The sequence below is a fragment of the Clytia hemisphaerica genome, unplaced genomic scaffold (genome assembly GCF_902728285.1).
Source record: "Clytia hemisphaerica strain Z4C2 unplaced genomic scaffold, Clytia hemisphaerica genome assembly, whole genome shotgun sequence".
Taxonomy (NCBI): Eukaryota; Metazoa; Cnidaria; class Hydrozoa; order Leptothecata; family Clytiidae; genus Clytia; species Clytia hemisphaerica.
In genome coordinates this window covers 913,010-940,827 of record NW_027104389.1, presented here as the reverse complement: position 1 = coordinate 940,827, position 27,818 = coordinate 913,010, and the positions used below count along the sequence as shown (strand labels likewise).

Here is a 27,818-nt window from a genome sequence, read left to right as displayed (position 1 = left end):
GATTTAATGACCTAATCAACATTTTCACAATAAAATTTTCAAAAAGAAAGGATAATTGAACTTTAAGTAATCAGAAAAGCTGTTTTTCCATCTCTTTACATTTCTTTTGTTCACCTTAATGACTTTTGGGATGACTTTTAAGAATATGAAGTCAAAAGAAAATTGAGAGATGAAAAAGGTAAACGATTTTCAACAAAAGTCTAATTGTGACAGTGGAAAAAATGAAATTCACAGCATATTTTGATTACTAATCAAGCTATGTAATCAAGGGTGTATTTTCACTATAACGGCTACGCCATATCTTCCTCCGTTTCGAGCGTAAAACTACTCTTCGGGATTGGGCACTGCTCTTGTTTTGAATATTGACTTTTTTTCCGTAAGCGATCAAAGACCTCCATTAGCGACCAAAGACCTTCAAAACTTGAACGCAAAATCTAGCTATCCAAGACCTGATTTTGCTATTCAAGACCTACCTGTTTTGCCGCGCGGAACTATTTAGCTATCCAAGACCTGATTTAACGATCAAAGACCTGTAAGACTTAGAAATCGATCAAATCTTAGCTATCCAAGACCTTCAACTCAATTTGCGTCGAAAATTCTCTCCGAATTGGCTCTCATACCGGAAAGAGACGCTCGTCAACACATTTGCAGCTGAATTTTGTTAATAATGCAATTTCACCATAAATATTCTTATAAAGTAAAGAAAACGTGCGTATATCCTTCTTTCACAAAGTCATTGGTTCAATATAAAAAAGTACTCTTGAGAGTGAAACATTTAAATGTGTCCTTTTAGCATTCTTAATTAGCATTCTATTACATTTTTAGATTGCGAATTCAAACAATATCATACTAACTACATGGATATAATTGCCTCAAGTACTTTTTTTTCATTTTTTGTATATTGTCCCTTTAATAACCACGTTGGAATCTTTTTACGAAATGATTTTTTTATACATTAAGCATTTCTTTTCTTTTTTTACAACTTCTTTCGCAATTATTTTTTTCTTTTTTTTGTTTTAATTTTTGGCTTGGAGAGCATTAACTGACTGATGGAGCGGTAACGTCACCGATCCTGGAGGTAGAGAAATTCAAAATTTAGCTACCCAGCATGGTCTGAAACAATTAATCGGTGACCCTCCTCGTCTCCTTGATAATTCAACTTCTTTGCATTGATCTAATTTTTATCAGCTGATCATTTGATTCTGGATACTAGTATCCTCCCATCTTTACACCCTAAGTGCAACCTTTTGCAAGCTAAATTTTAAAATCCCCTTCACTTTATCTTATGAACGAAAAGTTTGGGACCTCAGCAGATCCCGTTCTTATACGAAGAGCGGTAGACATGGTTGACTGGGATAGGTGTTTTGAGGGTACTGATATGGATGGCCGGGTCTTCCTCTTGACTGAAACCATAATATACCATAGTATTATGTCAAACTTTGTGCCTAATAAAGTCATAACCATCAGGAATAAGGATGCGGTATGGATGACAGCTGAGATAAAATCGAAAGTTTATGAGCGGCATGTAAAAAATGGGAGGAGGAGAGAAGACCTCAAAAACCTTCAAGAACATCAATCTAGGTGTAGAAGGGCTGTCAGGGATGCTAAAGATTCTTATTTTTCTCGCTTGGCAAATAATGTTAATGACCAAACTTGGGTTCGAAGAAATACTGATCTATTCTAAATCAATTTCTCCATAGGAGGAAGTCGTCAAGGATTCCACCTGTTCGAGATGCCAGCAATAATCTTATTCCTAACGTTCCAACGAAAACAAATATATTGTGTGTCCCAGCTGTTATCCATAACACACAACATCCTGAATGGTTTTGATGTTGATCCACCCATAGATACTCGTGGAGTATTCCTTGATATCTCCAAAGCTTTTGACAGAGTTTGGCACGATGGTTTGATTTTCAAACTTAAGTCATATGGTGTTTCTGGCTCCCTTCTTTTATTAATCCAGAATTTTCTTCACGGGAGACGGTAGTGGGTTGTTCTTGATGGTTAAGCTTCTGATTGGACGGAAGTCTTGGCCGGTGTACCTCAGGGATCTATTCTCGAACCCCCTCTTTTTTTTATTTACATTAAAATGACCTCCCTGAAGGAATCATTTCCATGATCAAAATTTTTGCTGATGACTCATCCTTGTTTTCGCTTATTCTAGACTATATTCACTGTTCTCGAGAACTGAGACATGCAGAAGATAAGTGAGTGGGCTCATCAATGGAAAATGTCCTTCGACCCTGATCCTTCTAAACAGGCAGTTGAAGTGTACTTTACCCAGAGGTTAAATTCACCTGACCCGCCAGAAATTACTTTCAATAATGCTGCCATCGCAGTTCAGGATCATTAAAAACATCTTGGTCTCATACTTGATCAAAAGCTGGCCTTTGAACGTCACCTTGATGAAAAAATTTAAAAAAAGCTAATCAAGGTGTTGGTCTTATTTGCAGACTTCGCAAGTTTCTACCCAGGGATTCTCTTGTCACTATATACAAAACCTATGTTAGACCACACCTAGATTATGGAGATATCGTATATGATCATCCTGGTAATACTACATTCTCTGAAAAAACTCGAGTCTGTTCAATATGATACTTGTCTTGCAATTACTGGATGCTTCAAAGGAACATCCAGAGAAAAAATTTACCTTGAGTTGGGCTTTGAAAGCCTGGCAGACAGGTGGTTAATTAGAAGACTTATATTTTCTTATAAAATAATAAAAGGCTTTGCTCCTGCTTATCTTACGAATATTCTTCCTCCCCAGAGAGGAGAGGAAAAACGCAATACAGGGCGAAGGATAAAACCACGACTCGAGGCACCTTTCTGTAGAACCGAGCGTTATCATGCTGCCTATTTCTTTCCTTTTTGCATAAATGAATGGAATAACCTCATAATCATATACGAAATCTTCTCACTGTTAAGTACCGGGGGGGGGGCTACTTAGGCAAATGGAGGGTACGGTATGTGCCGCCATTAAGGGTACCTTTTTTGTACTTCCAAAGTCCCGCTAAGGGTCGGAAAAATCAAAAAATCTAATTTCAGTCCCACTAAGGGTCGGAAAAATAGGAAAATATAACTTTTTACCCCCTGAAAGATCAAAATTTGGTCAAAATTGGTCAAATTTGTCCCACTAAGGGTAATAAAATTCCCAAAATTTCCCTTTGTTTTCTCCTTTTTAGTCCCGGTAAGGGTCCAAAATTTGAAATTCGGGCGGCACCCCCCCCCGTCAGCTCGCAACCCTAGTACCCCCCGGGTGTTAAGTTAACGACAGACTTGTGATGTTTGACAGCCTTCTTCAACTTGACATAACCTTGTTTCCATTTAATCCCAAAACATTGTGTAGGATACTTCTTTATGGCGACCCCGAGTTTAGCAATATCCAAAATCATGATATATTGAGCATAACGATAAAATTCATCTGTGAGACTAGCCGTTTTGGGGGACCGTTATTCTAGTTTTTACTCTAACTGCTCTCCTAGCCCTTTTTGTTTTTGTTTTTCATTTTTTGTTAGTAATTATCCTCTTAGTTAGTATGATCTGGCGGTATGATCTGGTGGTCCTTTTGCGGGAGGTTAGGAACATTTAGTTTTGTACTGTTTGTTCGTGTTACCTACACTATAGATAAAAAAAAAGATAAAAGAAGTTTTTTTTTGCGTTGACATACTCAATCCCATAAACACGAAAAAAAATTACGTGTACCATGGTTTCTTTTCTTTTCCATGGGATAAAAAGTGAGTGAAATAGCCAAAATACACGCTGATTTTGTCCCCGGCACAAAAGTGAGATTTCACTTTTATTGGTAGAAAGAAAAATGGGGTGGAGACACAAGAAGGCGTTTCAGGTTGGTGGGATGGAGCATGTTGCATTGCACCAACGCAAATAAAAATTCTGGTGTTCCAAGCCTTAACTGTTAAACAAAAGTTTTCCAGACCGGGGATTTTATATTGAGTATGCCTATATCAAAACATTAAATTACAGAGGGAATGCGTACAGCCTGCATGCTAAACTAACTCCAATGGACTTTACAAAAAGGTTTCTTGACTTTCTTATCATATAATTAATCCCGGTGACATTTTTGATTTTGCTGCAAAGATCAATATCTTGAGCATATGCGGTTTTAGACTATGTCGAACTTATCAAAGGAAGAGATTTGTAATTGTGATCTCATTGAGACACTTTAAAGGATAGCTATTTTCACACAATTCTGTTCTCAAGGTTTTTGACAGTGAAGAAAAAAGGTTTGTACTTAAAAGAATAATCAAGTGAACATATTTGGACAGATTCCGTTGTTTTGGGTAAAATTCCATTTCCAGGGATAGTTGGCTGAAGATTGGAATGGATTTTTTTCTAAAAGTACGGATACTGTGTTGATTTAAAGTCTATTCACGATAAGTGTGCACTCTTTTTTCATTTACCTATAACTTTTGAAGGAATTCTTCAATCTTTATAAATTTGGTATCATTGGAAAGATATTAGTGAGAGGATCAATTTGAAATAAAAAAATTTTTAAACAAATTCTAAAAATGAAGATGAAAATGAAGAAGAAAAAAATGAAGATCTTGTAGAAAGGTGCTATAACTATCATTTTCACTGAAGTGAATCCTTGGTTATCGAACATCATCACTGTGAAAAAATTTCTCGAAAATAATCATTCAGTCAAAAGATATCAAGCAAAGTTATAAGCTGATTGACGTCTAAAAACGCTGTTTTCTGCTGTTTTCTGCTGTTTTTTGGGGTCACTCACTTATTAACTTTGTATCATAACTTTATATTGAATAAATATTTTAGTGAAATTTCTTCACAGTGATGATCTCCTAAGATCAAAGAATCTCTCCAGTGAAAATGAAAGTTATAGCACTTCTCTACAAGATCTTCATTTTTTTCTTCTTCATTTTCACCTTCGTTTTTAGAATTTTTTCAAAGACTTTTTTATTTCAAATTGTTCCACTCAAAAATATCTCTCCAACGATACCAAATTTATAAAGATTGAAGAATTCCTTCAAAAGTTATAGGTAAAAGAAAAAAGAGTGCACACTTATCGTGAACAGACTTTAGAAAATCGTTTAAAGGTTTTGTTTTTTTTAAATAAGAGTGATAACGTTTGCTTACAGTATATGGCCCCCAAAACGGAGACGGCCCCCAAAACGGAGGTTTTCATTAAAATGAAGATTCTGACTTGTAGATTTATCAGAATTAAACGATTTTTGTTTATTTTGAAAGAATGATGGTTATACTTAAAAATGAGCATGCTTTTGCTGGTTTGAGACGGATTCAAAATAACATATTTGCGTCTAAAGGAAATATTTTAACACCAAAATTAGATAAAAATTGCATATAAATCACTCTAGCTCATTGGATATTGAAAACAAGTTATGAAAACGGGGTATAGGAAACTTTCTACACCCAATGCCGTTCAGAAAATGCAAATACATCTGTGGCTTTAGAGGCTGGGTAAAAGATTTAGCATCTTGAAGGTCAACCAGTATTTTGGAGCCCTAGAATCAGCATTGACAAAACCGAAAATTCTAAATATGAGAAAAAGCAAAAAATCTTGGAATTTTATTCCTATCACCTTGAGTTAATAGTTTATAACAAAAGATTAACATTATATATAAAATTTTTTGCTGAATCAGCAAAAACGGCAAATTCTGTCATTTTTTTGCAAAATATAGGAGAAAAATATCTTTAAAGCTTAATATTTTCAGTTTCAGTTAAGCTTTTTTTCTAAAATTTTCACAGCTTATTCCATACATGAACGGAACTATTTTCAAAAGAGATTTGTTTTCAAAAACTTGATAAAGACGTTGTTAAATCAAAATTGTCATTTTGAAAATTTCTAAATTTTCAATTTGGACTTTGCAATATCGAAAATCTTGAAATATTTCATAAAATCATAAATTTTACATCCATCGGGTCGTAAATTTAAGGGAAAACACAAATATGTTCATAGTTTTTCCCCCTATTACCACTGGGCTTAATAATTTGATTTTAGTTACACCTCCGTTTTGGGGGCCCCAAACCTGCATTTTGACAACCAGGGGTATACTGTAAAAATTTTATCAAATAAATTTATGCCCAAAACTTTCTAAATCGTATTTCAAAACTATGGTCAAAATTTTGTACTCATATTTTAAAGATATCTCGAGAAATCGCTAAAATTTCAAACCTCCGTTTTGGGGGCCATTAGAAAAAAGCTACCTATCTTTAAGCGATTGAAAAATATTGTTGAAATTGAAAATTTTGAAAAAGAACTCCCAGGAAATAAAGTAGAGATGTTAAAGGTTTTCATGCAGCAAAAATTTTTTGGAAAATCTCTTTTCCTCTAGATTTGAGAGAAATTTTAAATTTGACCGCCGTTTTTGGGGCCACATACTGTACTCACCATGTCACCAATTTAAATTTACAAGCTTTTTCACATTGGATCAATACGGATGTGGACCAAGATTGTTCCAGAAAGAGAAAAAGAAAAACATAAGCATTATATAAGCATAGTATAACAATAGGGAGACACTGTCCTCAGTAGTGTAGCCAAGAGGGGCGCAAAATCTGTGTAGGAGAGTAGATTTTTATGACACTGTAATTTTCTATTCATAATATAAAAAGATAATTGCAGTGTCATAAAAATCTGCTCTCCTACACAAATTATGCGCCCCTCTTTGCTACGCTACTGGTCCTGATATGAAATATGTGTCTGATATGAAACGGGAACACTTATGTAAAAATAAAACATTTAACTTTCCAAAGCTCACTTTGTGATTAACCGAGCTTCTGGCATGATTGAGTGGTTTGTACTAAAGCCTTTCCCTTATGAATTTTTGTTTTAAACATGTTTTTTTAAAGGGAAAATCGCTTGTTAACGGGTAAAGAAAATTTGGAAACTTGCATCGACGCTGGTTTAAATTTTTCACACTGAGACAGGGGTGTCATGAAATGGAACATAATCAAAAGATATCCAACAATTAGAAGCGGGTTGGTATAGTGGTTATAATCCTTGACTCCTGCCTGTGGGGAAGGGCAAGTGAATATACCTTCGTCTGGGTCACTGAGTACCAGGTGAGGACATACTAAATTTTACTGCTCTTTTTATAACATGAAGCAATTATTTTTCAAATGAAATCTTGACAATGGATTATTAATAATACAATTCGACGAACTATTCAAAACATTTGACGCTGGCTTAATTATTCAAACTGAGACGGGGGTGTCGCAAAATGGACTCGACTGAAGAAGACTCTAACATGAAGAAGACTACCCCGTTACCGAAAGCAACAGTTGCAGTGCTATTTTCTGTTATGGTAAGTAATCTTGGAGGTGGTGCTCAGTAGTGTAGCCAAGAGGGGCGCAAAATTTGTGTAGGAGAACAGAATTTTATAACACTGTAGTAATCATCTATTCATGAATCTGCTCTCCTACACAAATTTTGCGCCCGTCTTGGCTATGCTACTGGGTACTATGGTTGAGGGATATATGGTACGGCCTGCGAACCCTTACCCTTAGAGAGACTGACTTTTGCTGATAAGGTGACCCTAAGTTGCTAAAAACATAACTCTTACTCTTTAGGGAGACTTTTTCACAAAAATTTCTACGATTTTCAAAAAATAAAATTTTTCCAATACTCGAGTTTGTGAAAAAAACCGACAATACTGCTATTAGTTTTTTTGCTGTTTTGTTAACCCTTACTTTAGAGAGACTTTGGGAGGGCGGTGAAAAACCAAACCCTTAATAAGTACATACACAGTGCCAGTGGTAAGTAATCTAATTTTATCGAAATAAACCTTTTTGATACATTGCTCATAAAGGAAAAAAAGATCTTGTAGATCTCTTTACGATTAATTTAATTTCAGTACTTCACAGAACTTGTGATGACGTCATCATTTTCATATCTCCCAAAACTAATTCAAGAGTTTGGTATCAGCAATGTTAATGTGGGTAAGATATTTTGTCTATTACATGATTTTTTACATAAGAACAAACTATATAAGAACATCAGGCTTCGGTGGACAAGATATTAACAATTTAAGAAAGTTTTAAGGCTATACACTCAAATAGTCAAGAACGTCTGAAGGCTCTGGGGGGGGGGACCTATACGATCTGGCCTACGTCATGTACCGCACTTAATGGTGGGGTTTTCAGCATCCCAAAATGCACTGTGAGGGTGTGTTTCTGTGAGATTGCACTGCAAGAGTCGAATTTTAAAACAAATTCAAAATAATTGTTAAAAAGAAAGGTTATTACGTCCCGTTTGTTTGGAAAAGTTTCTATTGTCTGATAATTACAGCTGACAAGAATAATTTTCTAAGTTTTTCTTTGAAACAAGAAATTTCCCAAGCTTCTTTTTTTCACGCAGATTTACAGCGACGCCGGGTGACGGCTAGTAGTGCACTATAAGGGTTGGGTAAATCAAGAGAAAATGCACTGAAAGGGTACCTTTTCAGCGATATTGAACTGCATTGTAAGGGTACAATTTTGAAAAGCAGTTTTTGCGCGGCACATACCGTCGTTTCCAAATCGAGTGCCCCCCCCCGGGCTCCTAAAGCTAGCTACAGCTATTTTATGTGTATTCCAGTGGGGACATTATCTTAATTACGGTTTGAGCTCTCCTTCTTGATGAAAGCTGCTCTGCCTCGTCCCAAATGGCATTTTTGAAGGTAGCAAATCATACCTAAGTCACGTGACATTATAATAGAATTTCAGCGCTTGACCAATCGGAAGCTTCGCGGGTTTTCGAAAACAATAGCAATAATCTTTTTTCCGATACTCAATTTTTTTTGCCTGCGATGGATTAAAGCCCGACATCTTCGTGCTAGATGATCTATGATCGGAATACGCTTATTTTGATGTATGATTCACCATACTAAGAGGGATGGAACTGCTTCCGAGAATTTACTTTGAATATTTTAAATTGAATATGGATGTTTTTCGTTTATTTCAATTTCAGGATATTATGCTGGTATTCTCGTATCTTGCATGTATATTGGTCGTACTGTGATGAGGTAAGGTATTCTCGTATCATGCATGTATATTGGTCGTACTGTGATGAGGTAAGGTATTCTCGTATCTTGCATGTATATTGGTCGTACTGTGATGAGGTAAGGTATTCTCGTATCTTGCATGTATATTGGTCGTACTGTGATGAGGTAAGGTATTCTCGTATCTTGCATGTATATTGGTCGTACTGTGATGAGGTAAGGTATTCTCGTATCATGCATGTATATTGGTGGTACTGTGATGAGGTAAGGTATTCTCGTATCTTGCATGTATATTGGTCGTACTGTGATGAGGTAAGGTATTCTCGTATCTTGCATGTATATTGGTCGTACTGTGATGAGGTAAGGTATTCTCGTATCATGCATGTATATTGGTCGTACTGTGATGAGGTAAGGACTGTTTCTCCGTGAAAAAATGTATAAGAACAAATATGACTAAAATATTAAACATCCCTGTCTCATAGCCCCAGTGGAACTTTTTTTTTCTGTGGGGATAAGCGATAATGGGGATAAAAGCTCTATTGCTCCATCCAAGGTTAAAAAAACTCAGTGGGGATGGTTTCGGAGTGCAACTTTTAAACATGGAATTTCGAGTGAGAATACAATCAGAGTCAATTTCCCAGTGGGGCTGAAATTCAAGGGTATTTTCCCACCGGGGACGAGAAAATTTTGCTCAATTTTCCAGTGGGGCTGGGGTCCCGCAAACTTTTTTTCCGTCAGCGAACGCAGACCTGATTTAGCGGTCGAAGACCTGAATTAACGGCCGAAGACCTGATTTAACGGCCGAACCTGATTTAACAAGTCACCGGTCGAATACCTGATAGATAAGTTAGGGTCAGTTAAACTAGTTAAAGTAGCTTGAACCACTCGGCAAGGCATCAGTGGCGATGGCCCAGTGCGTGGTTAGTGCAGTGATATCGAAGACGAAAGATGGGTGGTATCGAAGACGAAAGATAGGTAGTTCGAGACGAGTTATTGGCATTAATTTTCATTCTTTTTAATTTAAAATCTTTTAATTTAATTTGTTTTCAATACTATTTCCCATTGAAACATCATATAAAAATCTTGATTGAATTTATAAAAGAGATTTATAGCAAATTTCCACAATTCATTTTCTCCAGGTCTTCGGCCGTTAAAAAAGTATTCGACCACTGCACCAAGTCTTCGGTTTTTAATTCAGGTCTTCGGTCGCTAAATCAGGTCTGCGACCGCTAATTCAGGTCTGCGTCCGCTGACGAAACAAAAATCTGCTGGGGTCCCAGCGGGTCTATGACACAGGGGTGTTATTAACAATAAAATGAGAGCATTTTGAGGTTTCGTAAGATTTGAAACATCCAATTCTTAGAAAATTGCTCAGAAATACTCAAAAAAGGTGAAAAGAGAGCATTTTAAAAATAGGCTTAAAACTCAAAAGTGAAGAACATCAGAAGGCTTTAAAAATTGATGTTCTTATAAAAGAAATTGCATGCTATCATGCTTTTCTTTCAAACTTTAGCTTTGTGACTGGGTATATGACGGATAGCATTGGGCATCGTGCGACGTTAATGATCTTATGTACTGGCATCACCATCAGTACCTTCTTTTTCGCATTTACGAATTCTTATGAATGGGCTATCGTTTGTCGCACTATACAAGGAACCTGGCTGTGTGCATACATTACTGTTAAGGTGAATATTGTGTTTCAACCCTGTCCCTCACGGGAGGGACCTAATTGCCGGGGGGTTGGAATTACTGCTGAAAATCCAAAAATAAGGTAAATATAGGCTAAAATCAGGATATTTCGAGCGAAATAAGGGACCTTCTTTTTGACGGCTAAAAATATTCTTAGAAATTAATAAGCTGGGGGGGGGTCCTAATAAGGTCCGGTGGGGGTCGGAAAATTTTCAAGCAATTAATAAGCGGGAGGCCCCTTTATTTCGAACCTAAGAGTGCAAAACTTTGAACTGGTCGTATACACTTTAGGGAGTACTTTCATACACTTGTGACGAAACAAATGCCAGTGACGCAATCACATGGATGTCTGCTTCAAAGACTCTTGCCATGGTTACAGGGCAAACTTTAGGAGGTAAAGATACTGTTTTAACTTTAACTTTCAAAGACTTTAAACTATGATAAAAGCTTTTAACTTGAAAGTTAGACAATAGCTTTGGTTCCATTAGAAAGACATTTTTAAATTTTTCAATCTTTTTAATCAAGTGGTCTTGAATTATAGCCTTAAGTCTGGGACTTGATATATTGGCTGATTTTGAATGTACATACACGTCATTTAGGTCAAATAGACCCTTTAAAAATATTTTTGGTGCTGAAGACAATTACTATTGCCCTTCAATTATGATTTTTAGTCATTATTGGCGGTTCGGAGTAATTTGAAAGAAAGAAATCTATGTTTAGATTTAGATTTATTCGTCTGGTAAAAATGAAATTTTCCTTGTAAATTCATTAACAGTTCGCTCAAAGGCCGACTGCACTATCAAATAAACAGATTTTAAACCCATTTTTAAGAGCACCGTAAAAACATTTAAACCTTAAAACTTCAAAAAATTAAGAACAGCTCAGCCTGAGCCAAAATTTACTGGTTCTTATAACAAAAGTAAGTATATTACATTTTCACTTTCATAGTTTCGATATGTCTTTTTTTGTCTTTTAGCATTTACAAGCTTTCCAGCTGAACAATATCCAAGTGTTTTTCCAAAAGGTAATCTCTGAATTTTCATTTCGATGGACTTTGGACTTGTTCCAAAAAGAGCGAGTAATCAAAATTCTGACTAAATATATCAAAGTCCAGTTCTGAAAGTTCAAAACACGGATTGTCTTTAAGAGAGATACATATCTGAGGCTCCAGCCGTAATGGGTGGTAGATGGAGAAAAACAGCGGTAAAGTTTGGAAGAAGCTGTAAAAAACTCAGGAGCTGTTTACTCCACCCCAGGGTTGATCTACCTCCTAAATTATTCCCCCTTTTTAGTGACCTTGCGTAGAGACGATAGGATCGTCAACCTTTTCAAATATCATTTCGGTTATTCCCAGCTGGCACACAACGTTGTTTATGGACGTTGTGAATGTCAGAAAAACGTTGAAACGCTGGGTTCATATTCTCTGTTTTTTGTCTATTTTGTTCAGATTCCATTTTCGGTCATTATAAAATCTTGATACCAAATATGGTCATTGCACTTGGAATGTTAATGACAACCATATCTATTTGGAACATCATTTATTCAAAATCGAAACAGAGAGAAATGTAAGTTCATGAAACTGTGACTTTGCGTAATGTCGACAAACGTTGTCTAATTTCGTCATAGCAACTATCTGGTCTGCAAAGTAGTTAGAGTACTAATCTTTTTAAACAGCTCACTTCAGAATGTTTTATTTATAAACATTTAAAAGACTAGATAGTTGCTATGGTGGAATTATACAGGATACTATAGTTATATGGGTGTTTAAGCATAGTATAAGAAAGCCGCGGCTGGAATGATAACATCTGAATTTCTGTTGTTCTATCTCTGTCGTATTTGATGACTATTTGTTGATCAAGAAATAAGTAATGTAGCATCTTTAATGGTAAATTTTATTGGTTTGTCGTTAATACTTATTTCTCACCGCGTTTTAGACATTAATGGTATGCCCTTGTTAATACACTTGCACTATGAAATCATTGTAAAGGAAAGATCAACAATAAGAAATTTAAACAAGCACAAAATGACTGTACTGAAAGAACTCAAAAATTAATAAAGTGCCTCGAAATGCCTTCACAATATTTCAGTGAAATCTTTTTAGAAATCAATGAAATAGTACATCAAGATAATACTGTGAAAATTTCAAGCCAGCACCTTCAAAATTTATCATTCAAACTGACAGGAAAGTTGTGATCGTGAATATATTTCTTATAATTTTAATTTTGGCGATAGACTATCGTTTCCACAAAATACCCCTAAAATATGTCTAAAATCAGTTCAAGTTTTCTATTGTACAGATTCAAAAATATCTAGCAATAAAAAACCTTTTGTGAAGGAAAATAAGAAAAAATTTCAAAAACTATCTACCAATAATAAACTGACAATCTTGATGTTCTTATAAAGCTCGGAGACAGAGATAGAACAGCAATTAACTGAAAAGACAATGCAGTACATATTCCAGCCGCGGCTTTCTTATACTATGGTTTAAGGTTATACGATAATTGTTACGGGAAAATATCATTTGTATAACGTACAATTGGTCCTTTCCATTATTTTTTGCTTAATTAAACATCAAATTGGACTTTGTTAGTGTAAATTTAAGTATGTTAGGGGATTCGCTGCATCGAAAGGGGGTTTAAAGGAATTTTCATTTGCGTGTCCAATTTCCGTCGTTTGGTCAACGAATATGCCAGTCTTAAATCCTATTATATCTAACCCACAGACTTTTATATACCCTGGACCAAGCTATATCCATCATTCTTTGACCGGAGTTTTCTTTAAAGTGCAGCTGTTAATAATTAATGTTTAACGGCGCTAAATCATCAAAAGTATTGAGGAAAAGTAGATCTAGCGCTCTCGATGCATTTACACCGCTATTGAGTAGTACTACTATTAGGGTACCACTTTCAAAAAAATTCCGATGACCAGGATTGAGAAACTTAGTCCATAGTATATAAAGATCAGTGATCTAACCTTCCCATTAAGATTGAGAAATGGAATCACGCTAACTATAATTTCGATTCTTGGGCGCTTCCAAAAAATTTGAATATGGAGGCTGGAGGATATAAATTTTTATCCCCTTACATTGTGACTTTTGACCCCCTCCCCAGACAACATGTCTCACCCCTTGGACAAGCATCAGTTGAACCCCGGACACTCGAAATTGTCCCTAAAACAGAGCAAGTTTGCCCCTAAGTCAATTTCTGCAGATTTTTCACTACTCCCACTACATATCCAATATATTCTCCAATAGCAGGGGCTCTTTCAGAAAATTTTCGTAAAGAGGGGGGGGGGGCTTTACGAAATTTTTTTGGAAGAGCTCCTGCTAAAAATAGGCTAAAAATATTATTTTCTGTATATACAGTTGCTCCTAAAGAGTTGGGACTTTCCAAATATTTGATATTCCCTCCCTCTTGCCGTACACCCAGTGAACAATAGTAATGACACCATTCAAACAATATACTGGCTAAACTCCATTCTCCTCCTTCACTGCGTACGTTCTAAATGGATGGCGGCTTCTTCCAAAACATCATATTTTCTTTTCAGTCTCGAAAAGAAAGATGTATTGTTGCAGCAGGAAAAAGACTCTCAAAGTGACGAATCATTGATAATTAGATACATCAAGCTGTTAAAGTAATTCATATTTTTATTTTTATAAATTCCTTTGAAATTTTTAGACTCGAGAAAAGTATTTTACAGACCGGACTAAAATTGCCCTTTTTACCTATTCAGCCCTAGATTACTGTATCTGGTGATTAGAAAATGCTATTGACTTGAAATTTTGAAATAGTGTCAGATATTGATAATATAACGTGGTAAAATCAATCGAGCGGTTATGCTGAAAGTGAGCATTTTAGGTAAACAAGAAGCCCGTTAGGCGTGAAGGCCCAGCAAAAGCGAAATTTACGCGATTTTCGCGAATTTCGAGATTTCCGAAAATTCCAAAAAATGTTTAACAAGATTTCAGGGAAGGGATATGTCCAAAGGAATTTAAAATTTTACTGCGTCAAGCAAAACAAAATGAAAAATAAGTCGACTAGGGTAATTCTCCCTTTCTTCATTTCTTAGAACAGGGAAGTGAAAAAATAAACGAAACATAATGTAGTCAATTAAAAATAAATTGAATGTTGAAAGCTCGAAACTTTCTACCCGAAGGCAAACAATCAAATTCAAAATATCATTAAATTCAACTTCCATAAGAAACAACATCATTGCATGAAAAAAGTTCTAATCTTGTTCAAATTTACACATGAGCTGCATTTTAGTCTACATTTACCATGTCCATATTCCATTTAAAATTAGTATTTATAATAATTCTGTGTCGAGTTTGAAAAATCAATCCGCCAATTCGTAAAACACAACAGATCCAGAAACAACCATATTCACACGTAGCATCATGGAAAAAGTTCCAATCTTGTTCAAATTTACACATGAGCTGCAGTTTAGTCTCCATTGCCATATTCCATTTAATCGGTATTTGAAATAATTCTGTGTCGAGTTTGAAAAATCAAGCCACCAATTCGTTGAACGAGACAGATCTAGAAATATATAACCATTTTCACACGTAGCATCATGGAAAAAGTTCCAATCTTGTTCAAATTTACACATGAGCTGCATTTTAGTCTCCATTGCCATATTCCATCTAATCGGTATTTGAAATAATTCTGTGTCGAGTTTGAAAAATCAAGCCACCAATTCGTTAAACGAGACAGATCTAGAAATATATAACCATTTTCACACGTAGCATCATGGAAATAGTTCCAATCTTGTTCAAATTTACAAATGAGCTGCATTTTAGTCTCCATTGCCATATTCCATTTAATCGGTATTTGAAATATAAATTCCGTGTTGTCTGTTGAGTTTGAAAAATCAAGCCACCAATTCGTTAAACGAGACAGATCTAGAAATAACCATTTTCACACGTAGTATCATTGAAAAAGTTCCAATCTTGTTATAATTTACACATGAACTCCATTTTAGTGTTCATCAGCAAATTCCAGAATCAAGTCTTTAATTGAAAACAAGAAACTAAAAGTGAAAGTGATTCAAGGTATAGAATTTTCACTCAGAAAGCTTTATGAAAACTATAACATATGACAGAATGTTGAAAAAGTTTACAAAGAAAAATCACTACAAAGTTTCTTTGGTTTGAAAGTCTCTTGACCACTAAAGCAAAGAAAGTGTTCCATCTTGTATCTGTTTTGTTTTGAAAACGTTTGTTGTTTAAGGAGCGCGGAATCAGAAAATATATCTTTGTTAGCCAGTACCCGACTTTCGCAAGCTTTTTCCTCTCCAGACGGCAAAAAGTGTGTTACTGGTATTAAGCGCCGTTTCTACCAAAACGGACACACAGAAGGAAACACGGAAAAAAAAATAGTGACACTCTCTTTAAAGGCCCACTCGCTAGCGCTGGGCCAAAAAGGACCGGTCTGTAAAATACCAACCACAACAACCAAACACAAATGAAATTTCGCACATTGTTTTAGATGGTCAATATCTACCACTAGTGAAGATTTCAAGTCAAAAGCTCCAGTAATCCCTGAGTTCCGGCAGGGGGTCAACGTATATTTTACAGATCGGTCTGCAAAGTACCAAATATTCATGGGACCAAATTATTTCAAGCACTAGTCTCTTTTATTTATGCCTGTTACATGACACTTATTTCTGCTGATTGGTTCGAATTTATTGACACTAAATAAAGTTATCAGCTGTAAGTTGTAAAGCAAGTAACATGGGAATAAAATCACGTGAACTTTTTCGAGTAATCACATGTTTTAACTGCATTGATACGATTTTGCAACCCGTTTATTAAATCAAATCGAACGAGCTGATCGGTCAATGTGTGATTTTAGACGAATTTACATTCTGGTCTTTAAAATACCAATCAGACAGGTGGTCAAACCAAAGTTTCGTAAATCATCTCCAATTATGCATGTTACCACTGGTCAAACTTTCAAGTTCATAACATTTGTAAATCTTGAGATTTTAAGGAGGGGGGGGGGGCTCGAGCACCCTCCCCCCCCCAAGATGCTTCCCTTTGTAAAAAAAATAGGAAGATGCTTCAAGGGTTGATACATTGGTTACACTTTTTAACTTTGGTGACAGTTATGCAGCTTTTTGTTTCATCACAGCCCGTATAAAAAACTCTGGTCTGGAAGCTTATTGTTTTAACTTTTTGTTAACTTTTGTAAATATCAAAAGATAAAAATCGATGTGCTCAGTTTTTGATCACGTTACCAAGTATTCCTATTGGTATTGGTTTAAGATTTAATCACATGATCAAAAAGCGAACAAAACAAACTAATTTCTCAAACGCAAGTTCAAGTAAGAAACAATGGAAGAAACAAAAGGCTTCCAGACCGGGCTTTTGTATACGGACTACCCTTATCGGGGAAAGAAAATGTCGGGGGAAAGTGACGAAAACTTTGAGGGGGTGACGAAATTTTTCCCCGACGAATTTTTTCCCTGATATTTTATCACCAGACCAAAACTTTTACCCGATGTTTTTATCCCCGACCAAAACTTTTACCCAATTTTTTAAACCCCAACCAAAATTAAAATCTAAATTTTTTACCCCTTTATTAACCGAAATCAGTTGGTATGATGATGTTGATTGCTTTTCTAAATGTCGTCGTTTTGATTGTCATGCTAGAGATGATTCCTTTGTTTCTTGCAACAGAAAAACAATACGGTATGTTATGTTACCCCAACGGTAACTCTGATCACGATATCACGTAGTCTTCAATGGGCTTTTCCAGAAAAAAATCGTGCACCCCCTGTTGAAGAGGTCCATTTCCGTTCCAAGGGGGTAAGGTTTGAAATGCAGTGGAATTCCATAAGGGTAGACGAAAATCCGTCAAAAATAAGCGGAATTCCAAGGGGGTAATGATTGAAAATTTGTAAAAATTCGCAATTCCAGAGTATGATTCTAAAATTGCCTGGAATTCCAAGGGGGTAGGTCACAAAAGGTTGGACCTCCTCAACAGGGGGTGCACGGTTTTTTTCTGGAAAAGCCCAATCACGATCACGCAAAAAAATGGACAATCATGCATCCCTTTGAAAAAGTCCAAATCGCGTATCAAGGCTCAAAAGTCTTTCAAATCACGATCATGTTTTGACCTCTCATCACGCAATCACAAAGAAAAAAATTTCAAAGGATCCTTTTTTATCACGTCATCACTAAAGTCGCTTGGGGGCCTTGCATTAAATTGAACGGTAGTTCTTCAATTAAAGTTCTAGATAATATTTCGATAATTTATGTGCATGAAATTTCGGCGTTTTAAACACGTTCGCTACCGGAGTACGAGTTTACTTGACCATAACTTTTGATATAGAAACTTTTGATTGCTGTCATATATTTGCAATTTTCGTGAAATCTTGAGGCAATTGATATACAATCTCTATACAATTAGTAGGAATTTGAAGCAAAATAGAGCCACAGGAGCCTCGGAAAGTCAAATTTTTGATATAATTTCAAAAAGTTCCATATTTTAATTTCTGAAAAGGATTTATTTCTCACTAAATATCATCTTTCCTCATTTTCTTTCGGTATCTTTGCTCTTCTAAATTCATCTTTTCTATTTTTTAGGAGGGTTAGCCTACGATCAAAAACACATTGGAACAGTATTGCTAATTGCAGCCATACCTATTCTTCCAATAGAATTGACCCTCATACTAAAGGTTTTTATTTCTATTTCGAAAAAGAGAGTTTCGAAAAGAATGTGGAAAGTCGTAGGGGAGTGGTCAGAAAGTATTTACTAAGGGGTGAACGATATTTCAAAAAATGAAAAAAAAAATTTCACACTCCACCCCTAATTTGGAAAGTTTTTTCGAAGAAGGGTTAAATAATTTCTGCACCCACCCCCTTGCCAATTTCTTTTCTCTACACTCTAACTCACTGATTAGTAAGGTGAGGGTTACTTACTTTTTTATAAGGGCGACTTGTCACGTATAAATCGGGTTTAACTACAGTAAATCCTATAAGCCTTAATGTCAAAATATTGTGCACTCATGTGGGGAGGACTACAATATTATATAGAAGGCACAAGTGGGTTGATTTCAAACGTACAGGTTCAAAGAATTTAGATTAATTTTGGACTCCTGATTTACTTCGAGAATAGCTCTTTTTCGGACTGATTCTGCCCATCAGAAATGAGGCTTTCAATGTCTGAATCATATTGAATTTAAAAGTAATATACTTTATCGGGGAAAAAAATGTCGGAGGAAAGTGACGAAAATTTTGAAGGGGTGATGAAATTTTCCCCCGACGAAATTTTCCCCCGACGAAATTTTCCCCCGACGAATTTTTTCCCCGATATTTTATCACCCGACCAAAACTTTTACCCGATTTTTTTATCCCCGACCAAAACTTTTACCTGATTTCTGAAACCCCAACAAAAATTAAAATCTAACTTTTTTACACCTTTATTAACCGAAATTAGTGCTTTAAACGTCAAATTACAAGATTTTTTTTTTCGAGCTTCTTTTGAGTCCACTGAACCAATTTTTACACAATGTTAAGACCTATAGGAACCGAAATAGCGAGGCTATCACTATGATAATTCACGGCTACAGAGTTAACATAATCATACAAAATATGAAAAAATTTCAAATCTTCAAATGTGTAACCATGAAATTTGACCTCCTGAGTTGTCTAAAAATATTTCGCACCTCCCCCTTTTCCATTGATAATATTTTGGAACCCCCATAAACCCTAAAAAAAATGTTATGAACCCCCTGAAATCTTCCACCCCCTAGTAGATACTTTCTGATCACTCCCTAATCACTGGGTAATAATCGAATGATCTTTGAAACTTCAGGAAGTCAATCAGTTATTTTTGGCTTTTTGGCAATTTTACTTTAAAAGGTCTTCATATTGCCTGCCCAAAGACAGACCCAGAAATATTGTCACGGGGAGAACGGGGATTGTCTCTTGAATAACAATGAATTTGTATTCGGGATCGAATCTGGAACCCAACGCTGGAAGAAGGGGCAACGCTGGAAGAAGGGGAGAGCCTTTTGGGTATTGTAGAATTCAGGGCACAAGCATAAACTGACACTAGATGTAGTTAGCGACAAATCCGTGGTTGACTTCTTCAGTAATTAAAACATAACAATTAGCGATTGAAAATATATTCAAATACAATGTTTCTGCCTTCGAGATCATTGAAGGGTCGATCGACTTAGAATGTCGAGAGATGCTTGTAGCTTCCTCGTAGCTCAATACAAAGACCATCTCTCAATCGACTCATGGGCAACGTTCCTCATTCCCGTACAAAACCAATACGTCTACATTATTCCTCGATACGATCGTTAAGCTTTGCAAGCTCTTCACTCTGCCAGCCCAGACACAGAAGTGTTTTCAAATTCATTCACTAAGTATCATATAATTAAATGCCGAATAAGATGGCTATAATGTTGGTTACTATATGTTGGTTACCATGACAATATCATCGCACTGACTTGATCGAGAATTCGAATTGGAAAGTTTATATGAGTTATTTGCGTCCGATCTACACTGATTCCTCTCGAAAAATCGGGGGGGGGGGGAGGCAATCAGATTGGGCTAATGTTTTTCATTGATGGTATTATATCCTTTGTTTCTATTTTAGATTGTCAAAGTCAATGGACCAAGAAATGTATGTTCAATTTTATCTTAAATTATAAGTAATTTTTCCTTCACCTGGAACTTGTTCGTTCACAAAGGGATAAATTAGCCTGAAATAGAATAAAACATTTATCCGTCCTTGATATATATTCTTTGCTAATAGAGAGTTTATGTATCTGTGTTTTTTCCATGACGTAGTTTTCGATTTGTCTACATCCTGACTGATGCGAAAATCGCTGGAACCACGTGTTATACAGCAAAAATTTGGTTTAGTGTGGATGGGAAAAATAGTAACATTTTGCAGTGAGGATTAGTTTGATTTGATTATTTCTACTGTGGACGATATTGTGGCCAATTTTCCAGTAGGAGGGGGTCCCAGTTGGTCTTTGAGAAGGGGGTGTAATATTTTTTTCAAATTACTTTCAAAATCAAACAATGTTTCATATCATGACAGAACATTCATGTAACTCGTTTTACACATGAAACCCATTCGATATGATTCAAATACGCCTTTTCGACCGTAGCCGCCAATTGCCGCGCGGGCATTTTTTTGTCCACTTTATCCCACTAAAACCGTCCCAGTCCTTTTTTCGCATCTATAGACAATAGAAAAATGTGTCAAAAAAAGGATTGGATCGAGTTTAGGGGGATAATTAAATAATTAAGTGGCACGCGCCAGGTGTGCTTATTTGCTCTTTAATTTCCAGGGCTTAATATGGTCAAGTGTTGGTCAAATGATTTTCATACCACTACTGCCTTTGATACATCACATCCAAAACGCGTAAGCTTATTTTAATATGTATTTATATATAGTAGAGACTAACGATTATTCAATACTATTTTTAAAATATAACGTGTCACGCCTTTCGGGTCATAAGTGAGTGGCTCAATAGTCTTCCAAGAAGCTATCTTTAGCCTCTTCGAGAAAATTAGCATGTTCGCTCGATTGGTATACATTTTATAAAGGCCGGCGCAAATGAATCCAACATTTGTTGGGTTCGTTTGCGCAAGTCATAAATTGCAACTTTTTAAGAAAATTGTTGGAAATCATGTTGAATGAAGTTTGATCGCCGTCAAACTTTTCACCCAACATCTTTTAATGAGATTGACGTCACTTTTATGTTGGTTTCAATGTTGGATGCATTTGCGTAATCATGTTGGATGAAAATGTTTGACGTTTTTGCGCAAATGACTTTTCATGCAACTTTTCGAATTTTTCCACGTGACTTTTCGTCCAACATTTCGTCCAACATTTCGTCCAACATTTCGTCCAACAATGAATGTGAAATGTTGGATTCATTTGCGCCGACCTTAAGCAATTCGAAGCCAAATTCGATAATATTTTTATGTCTGAAAAGGAGTAGGCAGTGAAAGTGTTAAGCTTTTGTGAATCTTTATCCAATTGATACAAGTAATGTCTTTGGTGGAAATTTTGGTCTCAACGATGAGAGAGTGTTCGTGATAGGGTACCCCAATTGGGCTACTTATTGGGGTACCCCAATTGGGCTACTTATTGGGGTACCCTACCTTTTAGGAACACCCTCATTTTTTAATATAAATCCATAATATGATCCCATACCTCGATTTTAGTCATCTTTCAATATAGTGTACATCAAAAAATCGCCCATTTTACCTAAATGAGCCTTTACATTCTGCACGCGACCTGGCGAAAATTTAAAGTCGACAGATCTGGAAGTTATTGAGATCTAGGGGTCGACATGTAGCTTACAAATCGGTCTGCAAAGTAATAAACACTTTAACTGTACGTTTTTACGTCACCAGTATCCTTTATTTGACAAATAAGCCTCTAGACACTCTAGGAACAAATTTAAGTCTTATCCACATGGTCAATACGTCATTCTAACCGAATGCTCATCCTTGTCTTTAAAATACAAACGAGACATGTGACCATACAGGCCACCGCTTAAGATTTCAAGATATTAAAACTTGTCAGTCTTGAGATTTTAAGGGGGATTTCGAGTACCTCCAAAGATGCTTCCTTTACTAAAAATGGGAAGGATGTTCAAATAGATTAATGCTTTTTTGACATGATTTGTATGTTTGTGTCTAGTAAGAAGGAAAGGTTTCAACTCGAATTGTTGATTTTACAATATAAATTAAAACGTTGCATATTTGCTTATTTGGGCTTGAGTAAAACCTCCAAGTATGTATGGGTATACTATTTTCCCAAGTCGACATATCACAATTTGTTTCTGAAAATGGGTTTTCGCGTTGAAATTCTATTGTTTCCTTTCTAAAAGTCAAAAAATATTCTGATGTTTTGCTCAGGACAAAAAAAAGATCACACATGCCAAATTTCTCAAACCATCTGATTATCCCTTTAATATTTTATTTTATTCATAGCACGGTGCAATTAGTGATGGTCATACTCTACATATTTATAATGAATGGCATCATCTTCTCCTTGTTTTACATCTCCTTCAGCTCTGCTCTTTTGAACATTGTTAAACCAACAGAAATGGGTATTTTAAGTGGTATTGGTATGTGCAATGCGTCACTTGCAAGGTATGCACCGATCTTCTTTATTATAAAAAGCAGTTCTGTTTGGAAAGTAATAACTGATAGTTCTCAAATTCAAATTCTGTCTCCTGGTCAGATTATATGATAATATACCTTATTACACGAATATTACTAGGCAAGTATTCAACGGCCTCAAAATCAACACGCAAAAAATTAACACGAATTTTATTTTATTTTTGAAAGACACCACGGCTGGTTTTAATTAAGGGAGTTTTTATTGACATGAAATTGTTCAATTCGTGCTAATAGGCCATGGCCAGTGCCACCAAAACGTTTCACTTTTTTTCAAAATGTCCGTGACCAAGCTTTTAGAATTGATTTTGGTCAATTTGAGGGTGCTGATTCGGAATTTGAATGTTACCAAGCTTGAAAACCCGCAGTTTTTACAGGGTTTTTGCGTAATTTTCGATTTTTTGCTTTTTCAGGCAAAATTGTAAGGCCTGAAAATTCATGAGTTTTGGGGGCCTTTTTTAATTTAAAAAAGACCTATACCACGTGATAGAGCTTTTCAAGCTGAGCAAAAAAATGTATTACATCAAAGTCCCAACTTCTCTAGATCAAAAGTTATGGGCATATTTGTGGTCAAAAAAGGTGTTTAAGTTTGCATAAATTATGCACAGTTGTGGGGAAATTCCCTGTTTTTCATCAGTTTTTGCAAAAACTGAGGGTTCTCACGCTTGGTGACATCCAAATTCGGATTCAGCACCCTCAAATTGACCAAAATAAATTGTCATCACAGCATAAACATTTAAACGACTTGACATCTATCTTTTATTGTCTCTTTGAAGCGAGCTTCGTTGCCGCCTGTATTTCAAAATTGGTATGAAAAATCCGACAATATTCCGTCATAGTTTTATTTCTTTGAATTATTTTGGTAAAAAGATTGATAGAGTTTAAACATTACTCCTAATGTACAAAAAAATTATATTCGATTTTTTTTACAAGTTTGTAATTTATTTTATCAACCTTTTCAACTCTGAAATGCAGAATTTCAATTGCGTGTATACTTTTGAATCCCTTTTGTTACTCCAATAATGTTTTTTATGACTTGACAAAAATAGCTTACCAAAGTTGAGAGCCTATGTAATAAGAATATCGAAATTAGAATGTGACACTCTCTAAAATTATTAGACACTTTTAAGTCAAAATTTAGAAATATTAGTCGGAGTTTTGACAAGCTGACGATGATTTTGCCTCTGTTATCCTTGTTATGATATAGATAAAAGACTTGAGAAGAGTAGAACAACAGAGACTTTTGTCGAAGTTTTGACGTTGTTAGTAAGGTATTCCCAAGTGGTATATCATCAAAATCTATTATTTCATTTTATGCTTTTAACGAGGCGGCAACGAAGCTAGCAGCCCTTTCTACAAAAAAAAACAAAGGAGATGGATGTCCAGTCGTTTATATGTTCATGGTCACAGACATTTTGATTTTTTTCTTTATTTTTGAACGTTTAACCATCCATTGGCCACGGCCTATAATAAAATGACTAGTAATATTTATGTAATAAGGTAGTTTTGACAATTTGATCTGTAAACCAGAAGTCAAAATCTGAATTTGAGAACTCTCACTTATTGAAATCTAGTATATTTGAAAAAATCTGTATACAAAGTAAAAAATCAAAACAAATACACATGTCAAAGTACAGATTTAACCCAATCAGGTAATTAATTTTTCTTTTCTAAAATGTTTAGAATTTTCGGCCCAGCTATATTTGGACCAATGTATTCCTGGTCACTGAAGAACAAGGAATACCGAGATCCCAAGGATGGAATGGTGCACTTCACTTCGTTGGGTTTTCCTTTAGACATATATTTTGTTTTCATTTCATTATCTTTTATTTCTTTCTGTACAATTTTGTTAATTAAATTTATGTTGAAAATTAAATAAGTACCGAAACCTTAATTGTAATCTGTCGGACGTGCTAACCACACTGGGTTTAACTTTGTAAAATTGATAATAATAACCAATTTCAACCGAATCGGACCACCTTTGAAGTCTCCCACCTGCCCCGAAGTAGTGAGGCTAAAAATTGTTATCACACTCTTAAAAGTTAAAATTTTGAAAACATGAAAAAAACACCTGCAGGGATCCGCCCAACGATTAAATGTGCAAAATTCCGACCAAATCCGAACATTTTTGATTTTTGAAGTCTCCAGCTTTCATCAAAGCTTATAATTTCGTTTTGAATTTAAGACCACGCCCTTAACAATGGAAATAAAAAAGATAAAAAATAAAAAATCAAGTGCGCAAAATCCGACCATTTTTTAGGTTTCGAGGCTGCCAGCCTCGTTTTGGGTCTAAAACTCGTGATCACGCCCGTAAAAATGGAGATTTTGATAAAATGAAAAAATACCCCCAGGGATTTTCCCGAGGATCAAGTGTGCCAAACTTCAGTCAAAGTTTCAGCTTCGTTTTGGGTAAAATTCGCGACGACGCCCTTGAAAATTGAAATTAAAAAAAAATAAAAAGAACACCAACAGGGATTCACGCAAGGATCAAGATTATAACGAACTCAGATAATAAATACTGGTGGAATGTTCCGATCCTAACAGCCACCAGATTCCCGTGTAACAAGCCAGATATAGTCATTTGGGATAAGAAATCAAAATTTGTAGAGAAAATTAATAAATATACAATGCTGGACAAAAGGTTTGTAGACTTCTGCAATATTTGCAAAATACTTCAATATCGATCAAAAACAAGTTCCCAAGAGGCTCTGGGTGCTTTCCAAACCCATCCAAAGTCTTTCAAAGTCACCCACTGCAGTCTAACCACAAGGGCTTACACCAGTATCAAAACGCTGATTTTTTGCTTGTGGCTCCCTCAAAAGTAATTCAAAAGCAATGCAACGACTTCAAAAGTGTTTTTCTTAACTTTTATCCCTTTTCAGACACATTGAAGAGTCATTTTGCTCTATTTCTCATCATTTTTCACTGAAATTTCATTTGTCTACAACCTTTTGTCCAGCATTGTAGTCCTTTGATTTGCAACATGCAAATGATGCATGGTGATTATAAATTTCATATGGTTCCCATTGTTATTGTCTTGGATAATTTGGTAAGGACTTGATAAATTATTTAATTGAAATTGGACTTGAGAAAAACTTGATTCGAAAACTTGAGTCACTTACTGTCAGTGGTACAGTCAAAATAGTACTCTGTTATATCTTTTTTCAGATATAGGAATTTTGCTATCGAGATATCCGGCGGAAAATATCTCTTCTGTAGCAGCGAGCGTGAAGAAAATAGTTTTTCGATCAAATAATTATGTAAATGTCACGTATATAAAACGTTCTTAACAAAAGAGAAAGAAAATTCGAACGTTTTGTAAGAAAAGTTACAGAGAAAAAAGACAATGAAATTGACATTCTTAAATAAGATAATAAGATAGTACTCTTATCGGGAGGTCGTCAGTAGTCCGACACTTTCTAGTCCGACAGTAAAAATGTCCGACGTTGGATTTGACGAATGCGTCAGTATTCCGACAACAGTTTTGTCCGACAACGAGTCAAAAAAAATATATAAAACGAAATATGAATCGCCGAAGAGGAGGCACATCTTTTATAAGCAACCACGTGCTTATAAATATCCAAAGTTCCGACTTTGAGGTTGGGCCCCTAAACCGGACCTTTCTTAAATTTTGGAAAGCTTATTAGGATTAGGCTTTCAAGAGTCAAGAAATTGGATTTAGCTGTTTTAACGACCCTTCTTTTGGCGGGGGCGAGCTGGAATTAAAGTTTGTGTTTGACAACCCTATTGTAGCATAATTCTGAAAGCAAAAAGGGACCCTTAAAGGTGGTGCATTCTTTTTGTTATAAATTATCTTTACGCAAATTTGATTAGTCTTTTGTTTCTAATTATGTCAAAATGCCGCCAAAATGAACATTAATATTATCTCAGTGAAAAACCCTTATTCAACATTCGACACTCTAAAATCTGTCGTTTTCGGACAAAAGTGACGTCGGAAAAAAGACTTCTAAATTGTAAATATATTATATAGATTCGAACTATTTTACTGTCGGAGTAGAAAGTGTCGGACTAGTGACATGCACCCTGAGAACCCTTTTAATTTCCTACCTAGTGATTATTCACAATCATTCTTGGAAGAAATGCTACTTCATTCAAAAAAGCGCTACTTTGTTCAAGAAAGCAAGTTTTTGCCTGATTTTGTATGTGTTTAGAAGAAAATTGGTACTGTAGGCGCTCATAATTTTTAAAATCACAAGCTTCAATTGGAAGCGTTGCGTAAAATAGCAGCGCAACCCTGGGGAAACGCTGTGAAAAATCCACAACGTTGCGGATCTATGCAATTTGTCGAACTGAGATACATACATGCAGGCAGGCAGGGGGCGTTTGGGAAGCGCTGGCGTTTTTTATTTCTATTTTTCTATTTCTATAATTAATCCAAAGGGTACATAAGTACATTTTCCTGGATATACTAAAAAAAAATTTTAATGATAAAAATTTTAAAAGCACTAATAAAAGCAACATTAATAGAATTAGCCTCCGTCTCAGAACGCGGTCAGAAAATTTTGCGGATAATTTCACAGCGAAAATGCATCCAGTGAGATGTAAGTAATGTATCATGAATCAAGTCGACTGACATAATTATACACATAATACATGTTACAAGTTCTGCCTACGGATTCTCAAGCTCGGCTATAATAAAACTATTACATGTTAGTAGCAGACCCGACTGACCAATGTTATGTAGCAGGTTGAAACATGAGTTTCTGCTGGAAAGATGCAGTTTGTTTTCAAGTTAAATCTTCAAAATAAAGCAAACTGTGTGGGTATCTTTACTTCCAAACAACCTACCAATAGTTTTGGAACACTCCATAATAAAGGAAGATGGCTCTTCTTGTGGATTGGCTTTCTGATACCCCATATAAACACGATGTGACATGAAAGTGAAGAGACATGATTTGTTGGTTTTTGTTTGATTTGTTGACTCATATATCTCATGGTAAATGGGATAGCAAATGACTGTTCATGTATTGCTTGGC

The 27,818-nt window shown here is 35.6% G+C and overlaps 1 protein-coding gene and 2 long non-coding RNA genes across 3 annotated transcripts; all 3 read left to right on the top strand.

Annotated features, from left to right (window-relative positions):
• The first annotated feature begins 7,214 nt into the window (after nucleotides 1-7,214).
• LOC136819554 (uncharacterized) lies at nucleotides 7,215-14,298 on the top strand. Its single transcript, XM_067075789.1, has 8 exons — nucleotides 7,215-7,298; nucleotides 7,848-7,932; nucleotides 8,942-8,996; nucleotides 10,486-10,657; nucleotides 10,953-11,055; nucleotides 11,638-11,685; nucleotides 12,109-12,226; nucleotides 14,208-14,298. The coding sequence occupies exons 1-8, from the start codon at nucleotides 7,215-7,217 to the stop codon at nucleotides 14,296-14,298; spliced, it is 756 nt and encodes a 251-aa protein (XP_066931890.1).
• A 2,967-nt stretch (nucleotides 14,299-17,265) lies between these two features.
• Nucleotides 17,266-20,304, top strand: LOC136819580 (uncharacterized). Its single transcript, XR_010848454.1, has 3 exons — nucleotides 17,266-17,352; nucleotides 18,250-18,341; nucleotides 20,273-20,304. It is a non-coding gene; the product is annotated as an uncharacterized lncRNA (long non-coding RNA).
• A 2,334-nt stretch (nucleotides 20,305-22,638) lies between these two features.
• On the top strand, nucleotides 22,639-24,715 carry LOC136819579 (uncharacterized). The gene is made up of 2 exons (XR_010848453.1): nucleotides 22,639-22,794; nucleotides 24,505-24,715. It is a non-coding gene; the product is annotated as an uncharacterized lncRNA (long non-coding RNA).
• The last annotated feature ends 3,103 nt before the right edge of the window (nucleotides 24,716-27,818 follow it).

Excerpts from the sequence above, each read along its gene's own strand:
- LOC136819554 (XM_067075789.1), top strand. The coding sequence starts at position 7,215 with ATGGACTCGACTGAAGAAGACTCTAACATGAAGAAGACTACCCCGTTA. Across the intron at positions 7,299-7,847 it reads CAGTGCTATTTTCTGTTATG|TACTTCACAGAACTTGTGAT; the intron begins GTAAGTAATCTT and ends ATTTAATTTCAG. Across the intron at positions 8,997-10,485 it reads ATTGGTCGTACTGTGATGAG|CTTTGTGACTGGGTATATGA; the intron begins GTAAGGTATTCT and ends TTCAAACTTTAG.